Source organism: Oenanthe melanoleuca, chromosome 12 (genome assembly GCF_029582105.1).
Source record: "Oenanthe melanoleuca isolate GR-GAL-2019-014 chromosome 12, OMel1.0, whole genome shotgun sequence".
Classification (NCBI taxonomy): Eukaryota; Metazoa; Chordata; class Aves; order Passeriformes; family Muscicapidae; genus Oenanthe; species Oenanthe melanoleuca.
Genome location: NC_079346.1, coordinates 8,771,532 through 8,783,874, shown reverse-complemented (window position 1 = coordinate 8,783,874; position 12,343 = coordinate 8,771,532). Strand labels below are relative to the sequence as shown.

The following is a 12,343-nucleotide window of genomic DNA, read 5'->3' as shown; positions in this document are numbered from 1 at the left end:
GATTTGCAAGTTAGACAAATGAAGATGAAAACCACATTGTGCTCCCCTGCAAAAGCCAAGGAGCCGTGTGCCTCCGGCGGGGCAAACCAGTGCCCGTCACCCTCGGCACGCACAGCCCGAGCTGGCTCCGTGACGCCGCCCGGGCACACGAGCCACTGCCGCACTCAGCCGCGTTCCGGGCAGCTCCTCCGCCACGGGCTCAGGGCGTGCGACCACACTCCGAGGGGCTTCTTGAATTAAAACCCGCCCCGGGACTCTTTCTTTAGGGCAGCGCCCTGGGCACGGCGGGCAGCGCCACGGCCGGACCCACTCGGCGAGGCCTGACGGCGTTTGCCGCGTCTCTCTGCAGGTCCAAACGCGGGGCCGGAGCGGGGCTCGGTGTCCCGAAGCGGGGCTCGGTACCCCCGGAACGGGGCTCGGTGCCCAGGGCGGAGCGCGGCGCGCCCCGATGACGCCGCGAGCGGGCGGAAGGGGCGCGTCGCGGGCGGGCGGAAGCGGCGGGCGGGACGATGGGCCCGAGGCGGCGGTGAGCGGCGCGGGCATGGCGGCGGCGGCGGCCCGCGGCTGCCCCCCGGCGGGCTCCGGGGACCGCGCCCTGGCCGAGCTGCTGCTGGAGTTCTCCCGGGCACAGTACCGCGCCAAGGACGGCGGCGGTGCCGCCGCTGCCAAGGTGAGAGCGCGGGGGCTCGGGGGACGCGGGGAGCGGGGAACGGCGCGGCGGGCATTGAGCGGTGGCTCTGCGCAGGTGGAGCGGATCGAGCGGCGGTGCCTGGAGCTCTTCGGCCGCGATTATCGCTACAGCGTGATACCCAACGTGCACGGCGAGATCTGCGCCCACTACCCGCGGCACATCGTCCTCCTGGAGCGCGACGCCGGCGCCAGCCGTGACTCGTAAGGCCCCGGTTCCCGTGTCCCGTCCCGTGCAGCTGGCGCCCGGCGGAGTTGCTGTCCCGGGGAGCTCCCGCGCCTGGCGCTCCGGGCTCCCGCCGGCCGGGGAAGCCCTGCGGGCTGCGCTGCGCTAATTATAGCCGCTGGTGTCAGCCGCTCCCGGGACTCCCCTCGCTGCCTGCTGGGGCTGCCGAGCTCCCTTGGGGCTCCTTCAGGGCTCTTGGGCCGCCTTATGAACGCTGCCAAGCTGAGCCTGGAGGCAGACACTCCTCGAGGAGTGTGAAGGAAACGAGGGTGCTCCGGGGCAGCACCAGCTCCGCTGCATGTCGCCCTGGAGCAAACCTGAGCACAGCATAGCTTCCTGGTGATTGTTGTGTTGCAGCTTGCCCGAAGGCTCAGGGATGGGAGCAAGCCGGTGTGATGCTTTCCTTGTCTTGATGCAGTCCCTGTGGTCTTGCAGCAAAGCCTCTGATGTTGGAAATTTTAGTGTGTAAATCATCTTGAGGTGGGAGGTCTGAGAGGGGCTAGGCAGACAAGACAGTCTAGACAGATATTTCTGTCATTCCAGGTTATTTTGTCTCTCCCCGCCGTGGTGAGTGGGTCAGTGGGTGCTTAGGTTTAGTGAGCTAATGGGAAACACTTGTTTAGTTTGGTGCACATCTGAGCCAACACATCTCTGGACTTTGACCCACAGGCTCAGGATCACGTTCATCTTGCTTCTGGCTGAGTATGAGCTGCTCATTCCAGCTCCAACCACAGCCTCTCATTTTTACTTTTTCTTTCAACAAAAAATAATGCAGTTTTGCAGTCTTGACTGTGTGTCCATGACAAGAGTAATGTGTTCAAAAGGAGGATCAACAAGTCCTTCTCACATGTCCAGCTGCTTTGCCTGAGGAAGGAAAACCATCAGCTGCCGTGCTGGCACGTAGGCTGGGTGCTATAGGAGGGGGTCTTTGGAAACCAGCCTGACTGCCAGGTGGGAGAGTTTCTGCCTAACAGTTGGATGAGATTAGAAAATACTAAACCCCTTGCTGCAAAAAAAAGAGGAAACTGAAGTTTGAAGCTGTTAAATGTAACTAGGGGAAGCTTTAGGGAAGAGAAACTGAATGCTTCTGCTTTTCCTGCTCTTGCAAGAGGAAAGGATGCTTAATTTTTCTGACCAGTATTCAAAACAAGAGTACATACACTTGGTGCCCTGTTTTCTTCTGTGATCTTTGCAAGCCAGCAATGATAATTAACTGTATTTATGCTGATTCTTGGCAAGTTTTGATTTATTGTCCCAAAGAGAGACTACACTCCATCATCACTCTTTAATTTCAGGGTGATGATTTTTATTGAAGTTGTTAAGTGATTTTAGACAAATGCAGGTTTTAGTTTAATAATTTTACTCCTGTGGAATAATTATGAAATAGAGACCATAGCACATCTTGTGTTATGAAAGGCAAGAATCTCTTCCAGTGAGATCTAGGACCAAGTCTCTGTCTGCCTTTTGTGGAACCACAAAATGGTTTGAGTTGGAAGGGACCTTAAAGATCACCCAGTTCTGACCCCTACTGCCATGGGCAGGGATAACTTCCACTAGATCAGGTTGCTGAGGGCCCCATCCAACCTGGCCTTGAATGCTTCTCTTTTTATCTTTGTAATGTTTTTAATCAGCTGGTAAGATCTACTTGAAGCTTCACACCTCCAAGAATACTGGAATACTGAGGTGCTTTGGAAGCAGTTTTCACATGTACAACTCTTTGCTCTACCATCATTTCTGCCAGTACAGCTGCTTCTGGTGCCATGTGGGGAAACAGAAAAAAAATTGACGTTTTTAACCCAAGTCCGTTCATTCTGTAGCTGGGCAGCTTGGTGAAGAAAGGACATTGCTTGATCAAAGTTTTCTATCAGTACTCTGATATCCAGGCAGGTGCAGGAGGAATTCTGTGTGCTTTGAACCTTTTTCTGTAGATTTTACTTCTATTTATGCTGCATTTAATCACTAGTTCCTGTAAAAGCATTACACCTGTTCTTCAGAACAGCTTCCCCATTGCCACAGGAGTTTTGCTACAACTGTGTTTGTTTACCATGTTCATCTGTTGCATTTCTGGGGGTGGTTATTGAGATGAGAAGATCTCAGAGTCTTTTTTGTAGCACAGCCATGGCTGATGGCAGAGCAGGTCTGTCCAGTGTGTGTGCAGGTTTCCCAAGGAGCAGGTGTGGTGTGCCAGGTAGAGGGGCTTGTCCTTCCATGTCCCCAGTGAGGTGCTGGGCTTCCCACTCACTCCATGTCCTGGACTCCTGCCAAGCTGCTCAGTCTCATTCCCAAGTGCTGCAGAAACCTCTCCAGGGAAGTGCAGTGAGTGAAACCTGTTGCCTTTTCTCAGCTCATGGAGAGACACTTTTATAATTTCTCATCCTTTAGGTGTTTCATTTTTGCTGATTCTCACCTTCTGGTCTTGGAAGCAGTGCCATGGAGCTATTTTGGTAACACTGCATTTAAATTCTCATTTCCCTCCATATTTGCTTTTGCAAAGGAAACGTAAAGGAAACTGGAGCTGAGTGCAGGATATGATATATCTCTTAATTGCATGCATTCATTTAAAAACAGCCCCGCAACCAAATCTATGCATCAGAATCTTTTGAGTTTCAAAATAGTTTGGTGTTGGGAATTATACATGTAGGCATCTCTTCTCACACTTGCTCATATTTTCCTGCCTTTCCAATTAGCACCCTCATGTTCACATTGTTTAAAGAAGATTACCTTGGGGTTTTTTTATTTAAATTCTTGTATATGTCAAAGGTCTTTGGAGCTGGGCAGCAAAAAAAATGTATATGCAGGAAAACTTGAAAAAATTTCAACCACCACTGTGAATTCTGAGAACCAAATTGTTCTTTAAAGAAAAAAACCAGGATTTGAAAGTCTTGTTTTCTGTTTCCCTGCTTCCACTGGCACCACCTTCTATAATATTTTCCATAAACAGATCATTTTAATAATAGATTAGTTTTTTTAATCTTTCCCAGAAGGGCAGCTGCTGGAACATTGCTCCACACTCCCAGTGATTCTGAAGTTTAGCAAATTCGGTTAACTTCCATTGTAAAGATATTAATTTGTTCTTAGGCCAGTGTTGTCCTTCCTCTTTGAGTTCTCCTCCTCCCCTGTTGTACTCTCCTTCACTCTGATGCACATATTGCTGTGCATCTGCTTATCTTCATCTGCTCTTCCCATCAGACTGTGATGGTTTCGCTTGCAGCATAGACTGTCCCTTGGCCATCCTGCTCATCTTCCTGTGCCTTTTCAGGCAGGGATGGGTCACTAGAATCAGATATTTTATCTCGGCTGAGAGCCTGTGCTCTGCATGGTAATGCTGGTGCTTCTACATCTCTCTAGTGAATTTCCCATGATCTTATTTTTCACCTTTTTCAGATTTACCATGTTGATAATGTATTAGCATCCAGAGATCAGGCAGTTCATCTGGCTGTTGTATTGTGCTCCATTACTTGAAAGGGCTAACTGGAAATTCTTGTTAATCACCTCCAGGTACCTTGCCATGCAGTTTTGTATGCCCAGACTTCGCCTAGTTTCTAATATATCACTCTGGATGCTTCTCCAATTCCAGCTCTAGTCCTCTCTGCATTGACAGTTTCTCCTGGAGGACTGTGTAGTTCAGGAGTGAGTTTGGATTCCTGTCAAATGTGAGCTGATATTTGGACAAACTGGAGCAATTTTAACATGTTTCCAAAATGTCTCCCAGTATGAAACAATTCCATTTTAATTTCGACAAGAAAACCAAATAAAATGTAGTTGTGCAGATGTAGCTGACATTAATCTAAGTATTCTGCTCAACCCACTAGCTGATTTAGTTGTTTAATTACCTGGCAACACAAATGCTTGAGGATCATGGGGTGTTCAAGATTTGATTTTCTATTATATTTCTTTTTTTCTTGCAAAACTATCACTCTGATAGTGAATTCACTGTGATGGTAGTGTTTAGCTGCTTTTTAATGGAAAGGTGATAGGGAAGAAAACAGAACATTTATTTTTGTAGACACTCTCTGTCCTTCCCTAGTAATCCACATGTTAGTCTGTGGCAGACCCTACTGATGGTGCTCATATTGCCAGTTCCTGATGGTGCTGTCACACACTTTCTTTTGATCTTTCAAAATAAAAAAAAGGAGTCAGACAAGTGTCCAAATGTGTTGTACAGCAGCAGAAGCAATTTTCAAAGAAGTGTCTTCATGCTTGCTAACTTCAGAGCTGACTTCTAGGGAAGAGGATGAGATTACAGCCCAGAGTGTCTGTGGTGGCTTTGCTGAAAGAAGTGTGAGAAGATGCTCTGTGTACTGACCTGAATCTCTTCCCACTAGGTGTGAGAGCAATGTGCAGGTTGGCAAACTGCAGGACCTCATCAACCGGAGTAAGATGGCCAGGTGTAGAGGACGCTTTGTTTGCCCAGTCATTCTGTACAAGGGAAAGGTAAGGCTTCATGGGTTACCTGTCTCTACTGAGAAAATTACCTTTCTCTTTGCCATTTGAATTGTGCAAGTCACTTGTCACTTTTCCAAATGGTGTAAAAATCTGTGCTTAGGTACAAGCAGGCAGCCTGTAGTAGCAGGTAGCATTTGCTACCTAGGCTGCGTAAGTTGTCTGTGGGCACTTCAGGCTGTTCTCCCTCACCAAGTCATGAGCCTTGCACCAAAGAGCTAAATTTTTTTCTCTTATTTATGTCCCTTCTGAAGTCCTTAAGATATTTGGTGTTTCAGAGGGGAAAGATAATTATTGTCCCTGTTTGTCCCTTGCTCTTCCCAGCAGCTCCCTTTGAGTAAATTTCCTTTCTCCAGAGAAGTTTCCTTTGTCTGTTCCCTCGGGAGGCAAGATTGCATAAATGGTCTTATGAATGTGTGGGCTTGTCTGCAAGGGGATCTGTAAAAAATTGAAATTGGATTCATTTTTATGTGAATTACTTAAACTGCGTAGAAGTCCTTTAGGAATAGTCTAATTTAGAATTTAAGTAGCTTAATTCAGATTTCTTAGCTGAATTTAGAAATGAACGAATTTAGAAATGAATAGCAAAATCATACCTGTAACAATTTTAATCTATCTGGACTGAAGCCATCGTGGGCTGCATCTGTTGACCTTTTTCTGCCGGAGTGAACTGCCCAGAGTTGTCTTGGGACCATCCATAATCTCATCCAGAGGAATGTGGAAATAAGGCTCAAGCAGGGTGTTAACAGAGCAGGTGTTGCTAACTTGGCAGGAACTGCCAAACTGAAAATATGATTTAAAAACTAGCTACAGATAAAGGCACTTGGGAGTTTGCTGTGTTTGGAGAACTGAATCTGGACCAGGGTTGCAGGGCAGACAGCTGAGAGGTGATAGCTGTAGGTACCAACCCTTGCTGTGTAACCTGACAGCAAATAGGTATGATACGGGAAAGACTCCTGGAGCCTGTGTGATTAATAAAAAAATCTTCCTCCAGCATATTTGCAGATCAGCAACACTGGCCGGCTGGGGAGAGCTCTATGGGCGCACTGGCTACAACTATATCTTCTCTGGTGAGTGAGGAGCCACTTGTCACTGTCTGCATGGTAAGGCTGGTCAGTGCTGGCACAGAGACCTACACATGAGGCCAAGCTCTTCCAAGACAAGTGAGAGCTCTAGCATAGGCTGCTTGTATCAGACTTAGCATAACAGGGCAAAGACTGAAACCTTGTGCCCTCTTTCCAAACACTGTGCTACAGTGCCACAGCTCATAAGAACCTCAGTGACAAAAGAGCTTGAAATGTGAGTTACAGGAAACATGTAGGCAAATAAAGGCATCCCAAAGGATTCAGGGTTCCAATTCCCAAACACTGGAGATGGGAATAATGGAGCAAAGAGGATTAGAACTTGCTGTTTCTTGACTAATCATTGGGAATCAGTGCTACTAATGATGAGATATACTGGACTCCAGGGAAAGCTCTTCAGGGGAGTAGTGGGTATCTGCAGTGTAGGAGCCGAAGCTTGGCTTAAAAAAGCACTGCATACCATTTTTGAGGTGTCCTCTGGCTGTCAGTCATGGGTTTGACCTGCCCAGGTACTTTGCAATGACAAGGAAGGAGTGGGCTACATTAGAAAACAAAACTTCCAGGAAGAGGAAATGTGGGGTACCACACTTAAGTGCAAAGAGAAGGCACCAAAACATGACCTTTATTTTGTGTACATATCTTGTCAGATTGGGGAACAAGTTGGTTTACAAAAGCTTCAATTCTCAATGCCTTTCTTGCAGGTGGTTCTGATGATGCTTGGGCAGATGCAGAAGACATTTCTGAGGAAGACTCTGCGCTTAGGTTTGTATGCATCATTGGGATGAGGAAGAGGGAATTTGGACAAAACCTGACTGGCTCAGCCACTCAGCTCTGCTCTTTTCTAGTTTGGGTTTTGGACATAGGCTTTAGACCCATCACCAGGCTCAGAGTCTTATTTTCCTTGCTTTTGGAAAAGAGTCTTCAGTATTGATGGCTGGCTGAACCTAGTGTAGCTGAAGCCTGCTAATCTATTGGGAAGGGCTAGAGATAGGAATATGAGAGCCATTAAAAAAGGTATTTGAAGGACAAGGCTGTGTTTACTTCATCAAAAAGTACATCTCCAGGCTGTAGAAATTGTGTGTTATATGTTTGTTGCAAAATGGAGTGAGATGTGGGAAGGCACCATGAGCACAAAGCTTGCAGTGTCAGTTTGCAGAGTCTGAGTCAGACCTGTGGAGACAAGGCTTGTGCTGTGCTGCTTATGGCTAGAAGTGGTTCAGGGAAGAACTGTGGCTCAGCTGGGAAGAATCAGACTCTCATCTTGGTCAGTCTTCCGTGCTCACCTTGATGCCTTGTTCTGTCTTGCAGAAATGCAGATACCCAGCTGTTTGACAAGGTCAGAGGGCACGACATCAAGCTGCTTCGATACCTGTCTGTCCGATACATCTGTGACCTGATGGTGGAAAACAAGAAGGTGAAATTTGGCTTGAAGTGAGTCTGTGTTCATTTGTTTTTGTGCAGGCTTTGGTTTGCAGTGAGAGTAGCCCTTACATGGGAATTGCTGTCAAGTGTGCACTCAGCATCCTGGGAGCAGTCCCTGGAAGAATTCTACAGCAGGATAGGTTAGTTGATGTTGTAAAGAAAACCCCAGGGTTTTAGGCCTTAGAAAACTGTATCAATGGGCAACATAACTGCTTTAATCTGTCTTCTGCAGTCTGAGTGGCTTTTTCCCTGTAGAGCTTATAGTAATGAGGCAGTCATCCCTTCAGAACAGAGACAGCATAGGAGCCCTCTGTGCATAGGAACAGAGGGAGATGTTTCTCCTGCTTACCTCAGAGAAAAGCTTTTGTGATTTTGGGCTGTACTTATTTATGTGGAAGTGTTGAGTAAGTTCTGCCCCTGCTGAATCAAGTCATAGCACAGGGAGATGCAACAGGTATTTTTTAGGTGCTGATGTTTGTGCAAAGAGCACTCTGTAAATACCTGCTGTTTTCCTCTTGTCCTGTGCAGTGTGACGTCTTCTGAGAAGGTGGACAAAGCTCAACGTTACGCTGATTTCACTCTTCTCTCCATCCCATATCCAGGTACAGAAATGATGTCCAGAGGGATTCACAAGGGACAGGTGACAATCCGTTTCTGGGGACTGAGAAATAACTCTGTGTGTGTATATGTAAATGACTATGACTTGCTGAATGTTTCCTATGTTTCCTCTGGAGAAAAACTTCTTTAAACTGGGAACAGTGCAATGAACCTGGATGTTCTGTCAGTGTGAGTCAGCATTAGGCACTCTTTGAGGTGGCAAAATAATTTCTCAGCAGTCCTTATTAATTCAAGCACGGAGTAAAAGTCCCAGAGGTGGAACTGCTTAAGGTGGCCTTTGACACCTCTGCAACTCCAAACTACTACCTGATGCAAAATATGTATCTTGTTCTCTTGTTATGTAAAAACCCAATTCTTAAGGGTAATTTCTAGTCTAGTCTTCTGGAGCTCCACTGTAAGAAATGCTCAGTGTTTGCAGAACAGTTCACCTGAGCCTCAGTGTATGATAGAGGCTGTCTCCCTGGCTATATCCATCCCTGTGCCTAGCAACCACTGCTGGGTCACTTGCACTCTTACAGATGAACTGAATATTGCTGCCTGCCTGCTGATGTCAGGCTTGGCGACAGGATCAGATGTGAGGCTGCTGTGCTTGAGGTCTGACTGCAGACTCATCTTTCTCCCTAGAGCACAAAGAGAGGGAGAGGGGAAAAAGCCAAAACCCATCAAAACTCTGGTGGATGATCCAGACCCAGACTTTTCCTTGATTGCTAGTCATTGCTCTTAAACATTTTTTAAAGGTGTATTTCCTTTTATACAGAAATTAGTGACAATTCAGAGAGGCTGCATGAAGATTTCTATCGAGTTTGCCATGCAGGTTGCCACAGTGTACAGAAATAAGAGTATTGCTGGTTTCTGTAGTACATAGCACAGATATGTATTGTTGCTGCACACGTCACCTGACTTGGAACATGAGAAGGACTGTGTACACAGATCTTCTGTAGGGCTGTAAGGAATGAAGAAGTGACTATAGAGTTAAACTGCAGAGTTGTTTCTGTATGGGGATCTGAATATGGTAAGCAATATTATTCAGTGATGGTCCCACCTCTTCTGCCCTCTGGGACAGCTGCTTTCTTTAGCAGCTCTTCACTGCCATGCTAGAGATAAACCTTATAAAACTGCAAATACTCCCTGCAGATGTTGCCTGATTTCAGCAGTGCTGGTCCATGGGGGAATGTTGTCATTCTGTTAAATCTAAGACATACACATCTAAGGATCGGCAACCTCTCTAGTGACTGGCCAAATGCCGTGATACATTCTTATTGATGTTTCCAGGGTTGCACTGAAGGAGTTTCTGTTTTGTAATTTGTTTCTGAAGTTATTCTGAGATCCTGTCGCCTTAGGTGAGCAAGGCAGTGTCCAAACAGAGTCACAGAATTGTTTGGAAAAGACCTTTAAGATCATTGAGTCTAATCATTAACTCAGCACTGCCCAGTCTCCTATTAAACCATGTCCCCGGATGCCACATCTACTTGTCTTTTAAATACCTCCAGGGCTGGTGACTCCACTCCTTGCTGAGGGTGCACTTGATCCCCTTATCCAGATCATCAGTAAAGATACTAAACAGGTCTGACCCCAGTACTGAACCCTGGGGAACACTACAAAACCTGGGGACCAGACACCAATTGGATTTAACTCCCTTCACCATCACTCTTTGGGATCAGCCATCCAGACTAATTCTACCAAGTGAAGAGTAAGAACTGTCTGGAATGAAAACTTGAGTTAAAATGGGATATCTGTAGAAGCTTTTGGTATTTGTGGATGCCAACACTTATGTCATAATCCCCAATTCTTTGCATGATGCTGTTGTTTAATTGGAATTAAATCTCAACTGACAGACTGCGTTCCTGACTGCATATTTGAGGATTAGTCCTGTCCTTGCACAAATATTCTTTTCTTGGTTTTTTTTCCACTGAAGTTACTTGTGACCTGCAGGGTGGGAGTCTGTCCCCATCTTCTGTGCCTGGCACAGGGATGCTGGGGTGGTGTGGGCACAGTGGCACTGCTGAGGTGTACACAGCACACTGGGAGAGGTGTTTTGTGCAGCCTGCAGGTAGCTGCAGTGCTAATGGTGCTGTTCAGCTGTGACTAAGTGCCTGCAGCTTGCAGCAGAGACTTCAAATAGTTGTTTGAGAAGAGCTGAGCCAAAGGACACACTTCAGGAGGGGAGGGCTTGGGGGACAGCTTGGAAGTGGTTATGTACCCCCTTCCTTCAGATGAAATAAATCCCATGTTTGAAAGAGAAGACCTAAATGTGAGAGAAATGAAGCCACCTCTGACAGCCCTTTCTTGTTACCTGCAGCAGATGTCCTGTGAAAGCTGGCTTTCCCCAGGGCTCTGCCAACACCTTCTTTTGGTGGTTCCTTCTCACTCAGCATGTCAAGCTGGTGCCTTAGATCTGTGCAAAAGTCCATGGCCCTGCAAAACGTAGCTCCTTGGTGAAACCTTTTGTTCTGGAAAAAATTCAATCAGTCCCTCAAGCTCCCCATTTGCTGTGTTTGGAGTTTGCCCTTTGCTGTGTGAGTGTCTGTACTGCTAAGTGCCCTGGGCTGTTGTTGCTGGAGGCCGTGCTGCACAGTGTACTGAGGATTACTGCTCTTCTCTTCCCACAAGCAGCAGTTTTGATTGGTTTGGATTTCTGGAGCCTGGGGCTGCCAGCACTCCTAGTCCCACAGGGCACTTCACTTGTTAGATACCAGTTAGCTGAATCGTTGTTCATTACATTCTTTTCTTGCAGGCTGTGAATTTTTTAAGGACTACAAAGACCGGGATTATACAGCTGAAGGTCTCATATTTAACTGGAAACAGGTACATGAATGTTACAAAGTGGAGAGCTGTCTGTTTTACTGGGCTTAAGTCTTGCCTCCCAATTCCTCAGTGACAGTGTCTATGTCATATGCCTATTTCTGATCACAAAAAGGAAAACAACAGGACAAACAAAACAGATAGGGAATGCATTAAACTATTGATTGTAAAATTCATATGTAAAATAAATTAATCATTATCCTGAAGTCTAGGATACTTGACCTCTCATGGAAGGTATGGGTTGCTCCCAGTTTTGAATTCTGACCTTATTGATAGCCTTGGTTCTCAGTTCTTTCTTCATATTCTGTCTCCTACTAGGGAGATGGTTGAGTGGCACAGTCTTACAGAAATTCAGAGACTAATATGCCCAGCTTTCACTGTTGGGAGCACATAAAAGCTCCTCTTGTCCATTAGTCTTTCCAAGAGTCTGAGTTTGTTCTTACATCTTCAGGATTTTGCATCCAGAGATGCTTTGCTGAGGTGTTTTCTTCTCATGCACTTTGGCATTTGTTGTCTTGTTTTTTTCTGGAACTCACTGCCTTCAAGTCATGACTTTTCTCTGACCAGCTGCATTTGGGTATTTTACAGGACTATGTAGATGCTCCATTAAGTATCCCAGTGTCTCTGACCCAATCTCTGAATATTGATTGGAGTGAGTACCAGGTGAGCAAAATGGGTGTCTCTGTGGGAGGTCAGGGATGTATTCAGGAAGGATCAGGAGAGATTTGAAATCTGACTTGCTCCTATTGCTGTAATCTGGCTCACTTCATAGCATCCCAGTGGGAGCAAGGCTGCTTGACAGTTCAGAACAGCAGTGGAAATCCTGTACCCAAAAACTCTGTGGCTTGCTGTGCCCTGAGGCAGCTGACTGTAAAGTCAAACCTTCTTCTGTAGCTTTTGAAAATTTGCAATCCATTAGGGAGATAGGTTGCTAACAAAGGTAAGGAACAAGACAGGAAACAGCAGTATTACCTGTTCTCAGTCTCAGCTTGACATGAGCCTGCCCTGGGCAGACTGCCTTGGCTGTGAGAAGTCTTGAGAGAAGTCAGCCTTCTCCTCTGTG

General features: G+C 46.5%; 1 protein-coding gene across 2 annotated transcripts in view; it reads left to right on the top strand.

Moving 5' to 3' along the window:
* The first annotated feature begins 498 nt into the window (after nt 1–498).
* MTMR14 (myotubularin related protein 14) overlaps nt 499–12,343 on the top strand; it is a 31,316-nt gene continuing 19,471 nt past the window's right edge. For both annotated transcript variants that reach the window (XM_056501714.1, XM_056501712.1), the window contains exons 1-9: nt 499–670; nt 746–891; nt 5,239–5,347; nt 6,351–6,426; nt 7,140–7,200; nt 7,747–7,869; nt 8,389–8,462; nt 11,213–11,283; nt 11,869–11,943. In XM_056501714.1, coding sequence (XP_056357689.1) covers nt 542–670; nt 746–891; nt 5,239–5,347; nt 6,351–6,426; nt 7,140–7,200; nt 7,747–7,869; nt 8,389–8,462; nt 11,213–11,283; nt 11,869–11,943 — 864 coding nt within the window. In that variant the 5' untranslated portion in view covers nt 499–541. The remainder of the gene's footprint in view (nt 671–745; nt 892–5,238; nt 5,348–6,350; nt 6,427–7,139; nt 7,201–7,746; nt 7,870–8,388; nt 8,463–11,212; nt 11,284–11,868; nt 11,944–12,343) is intronic.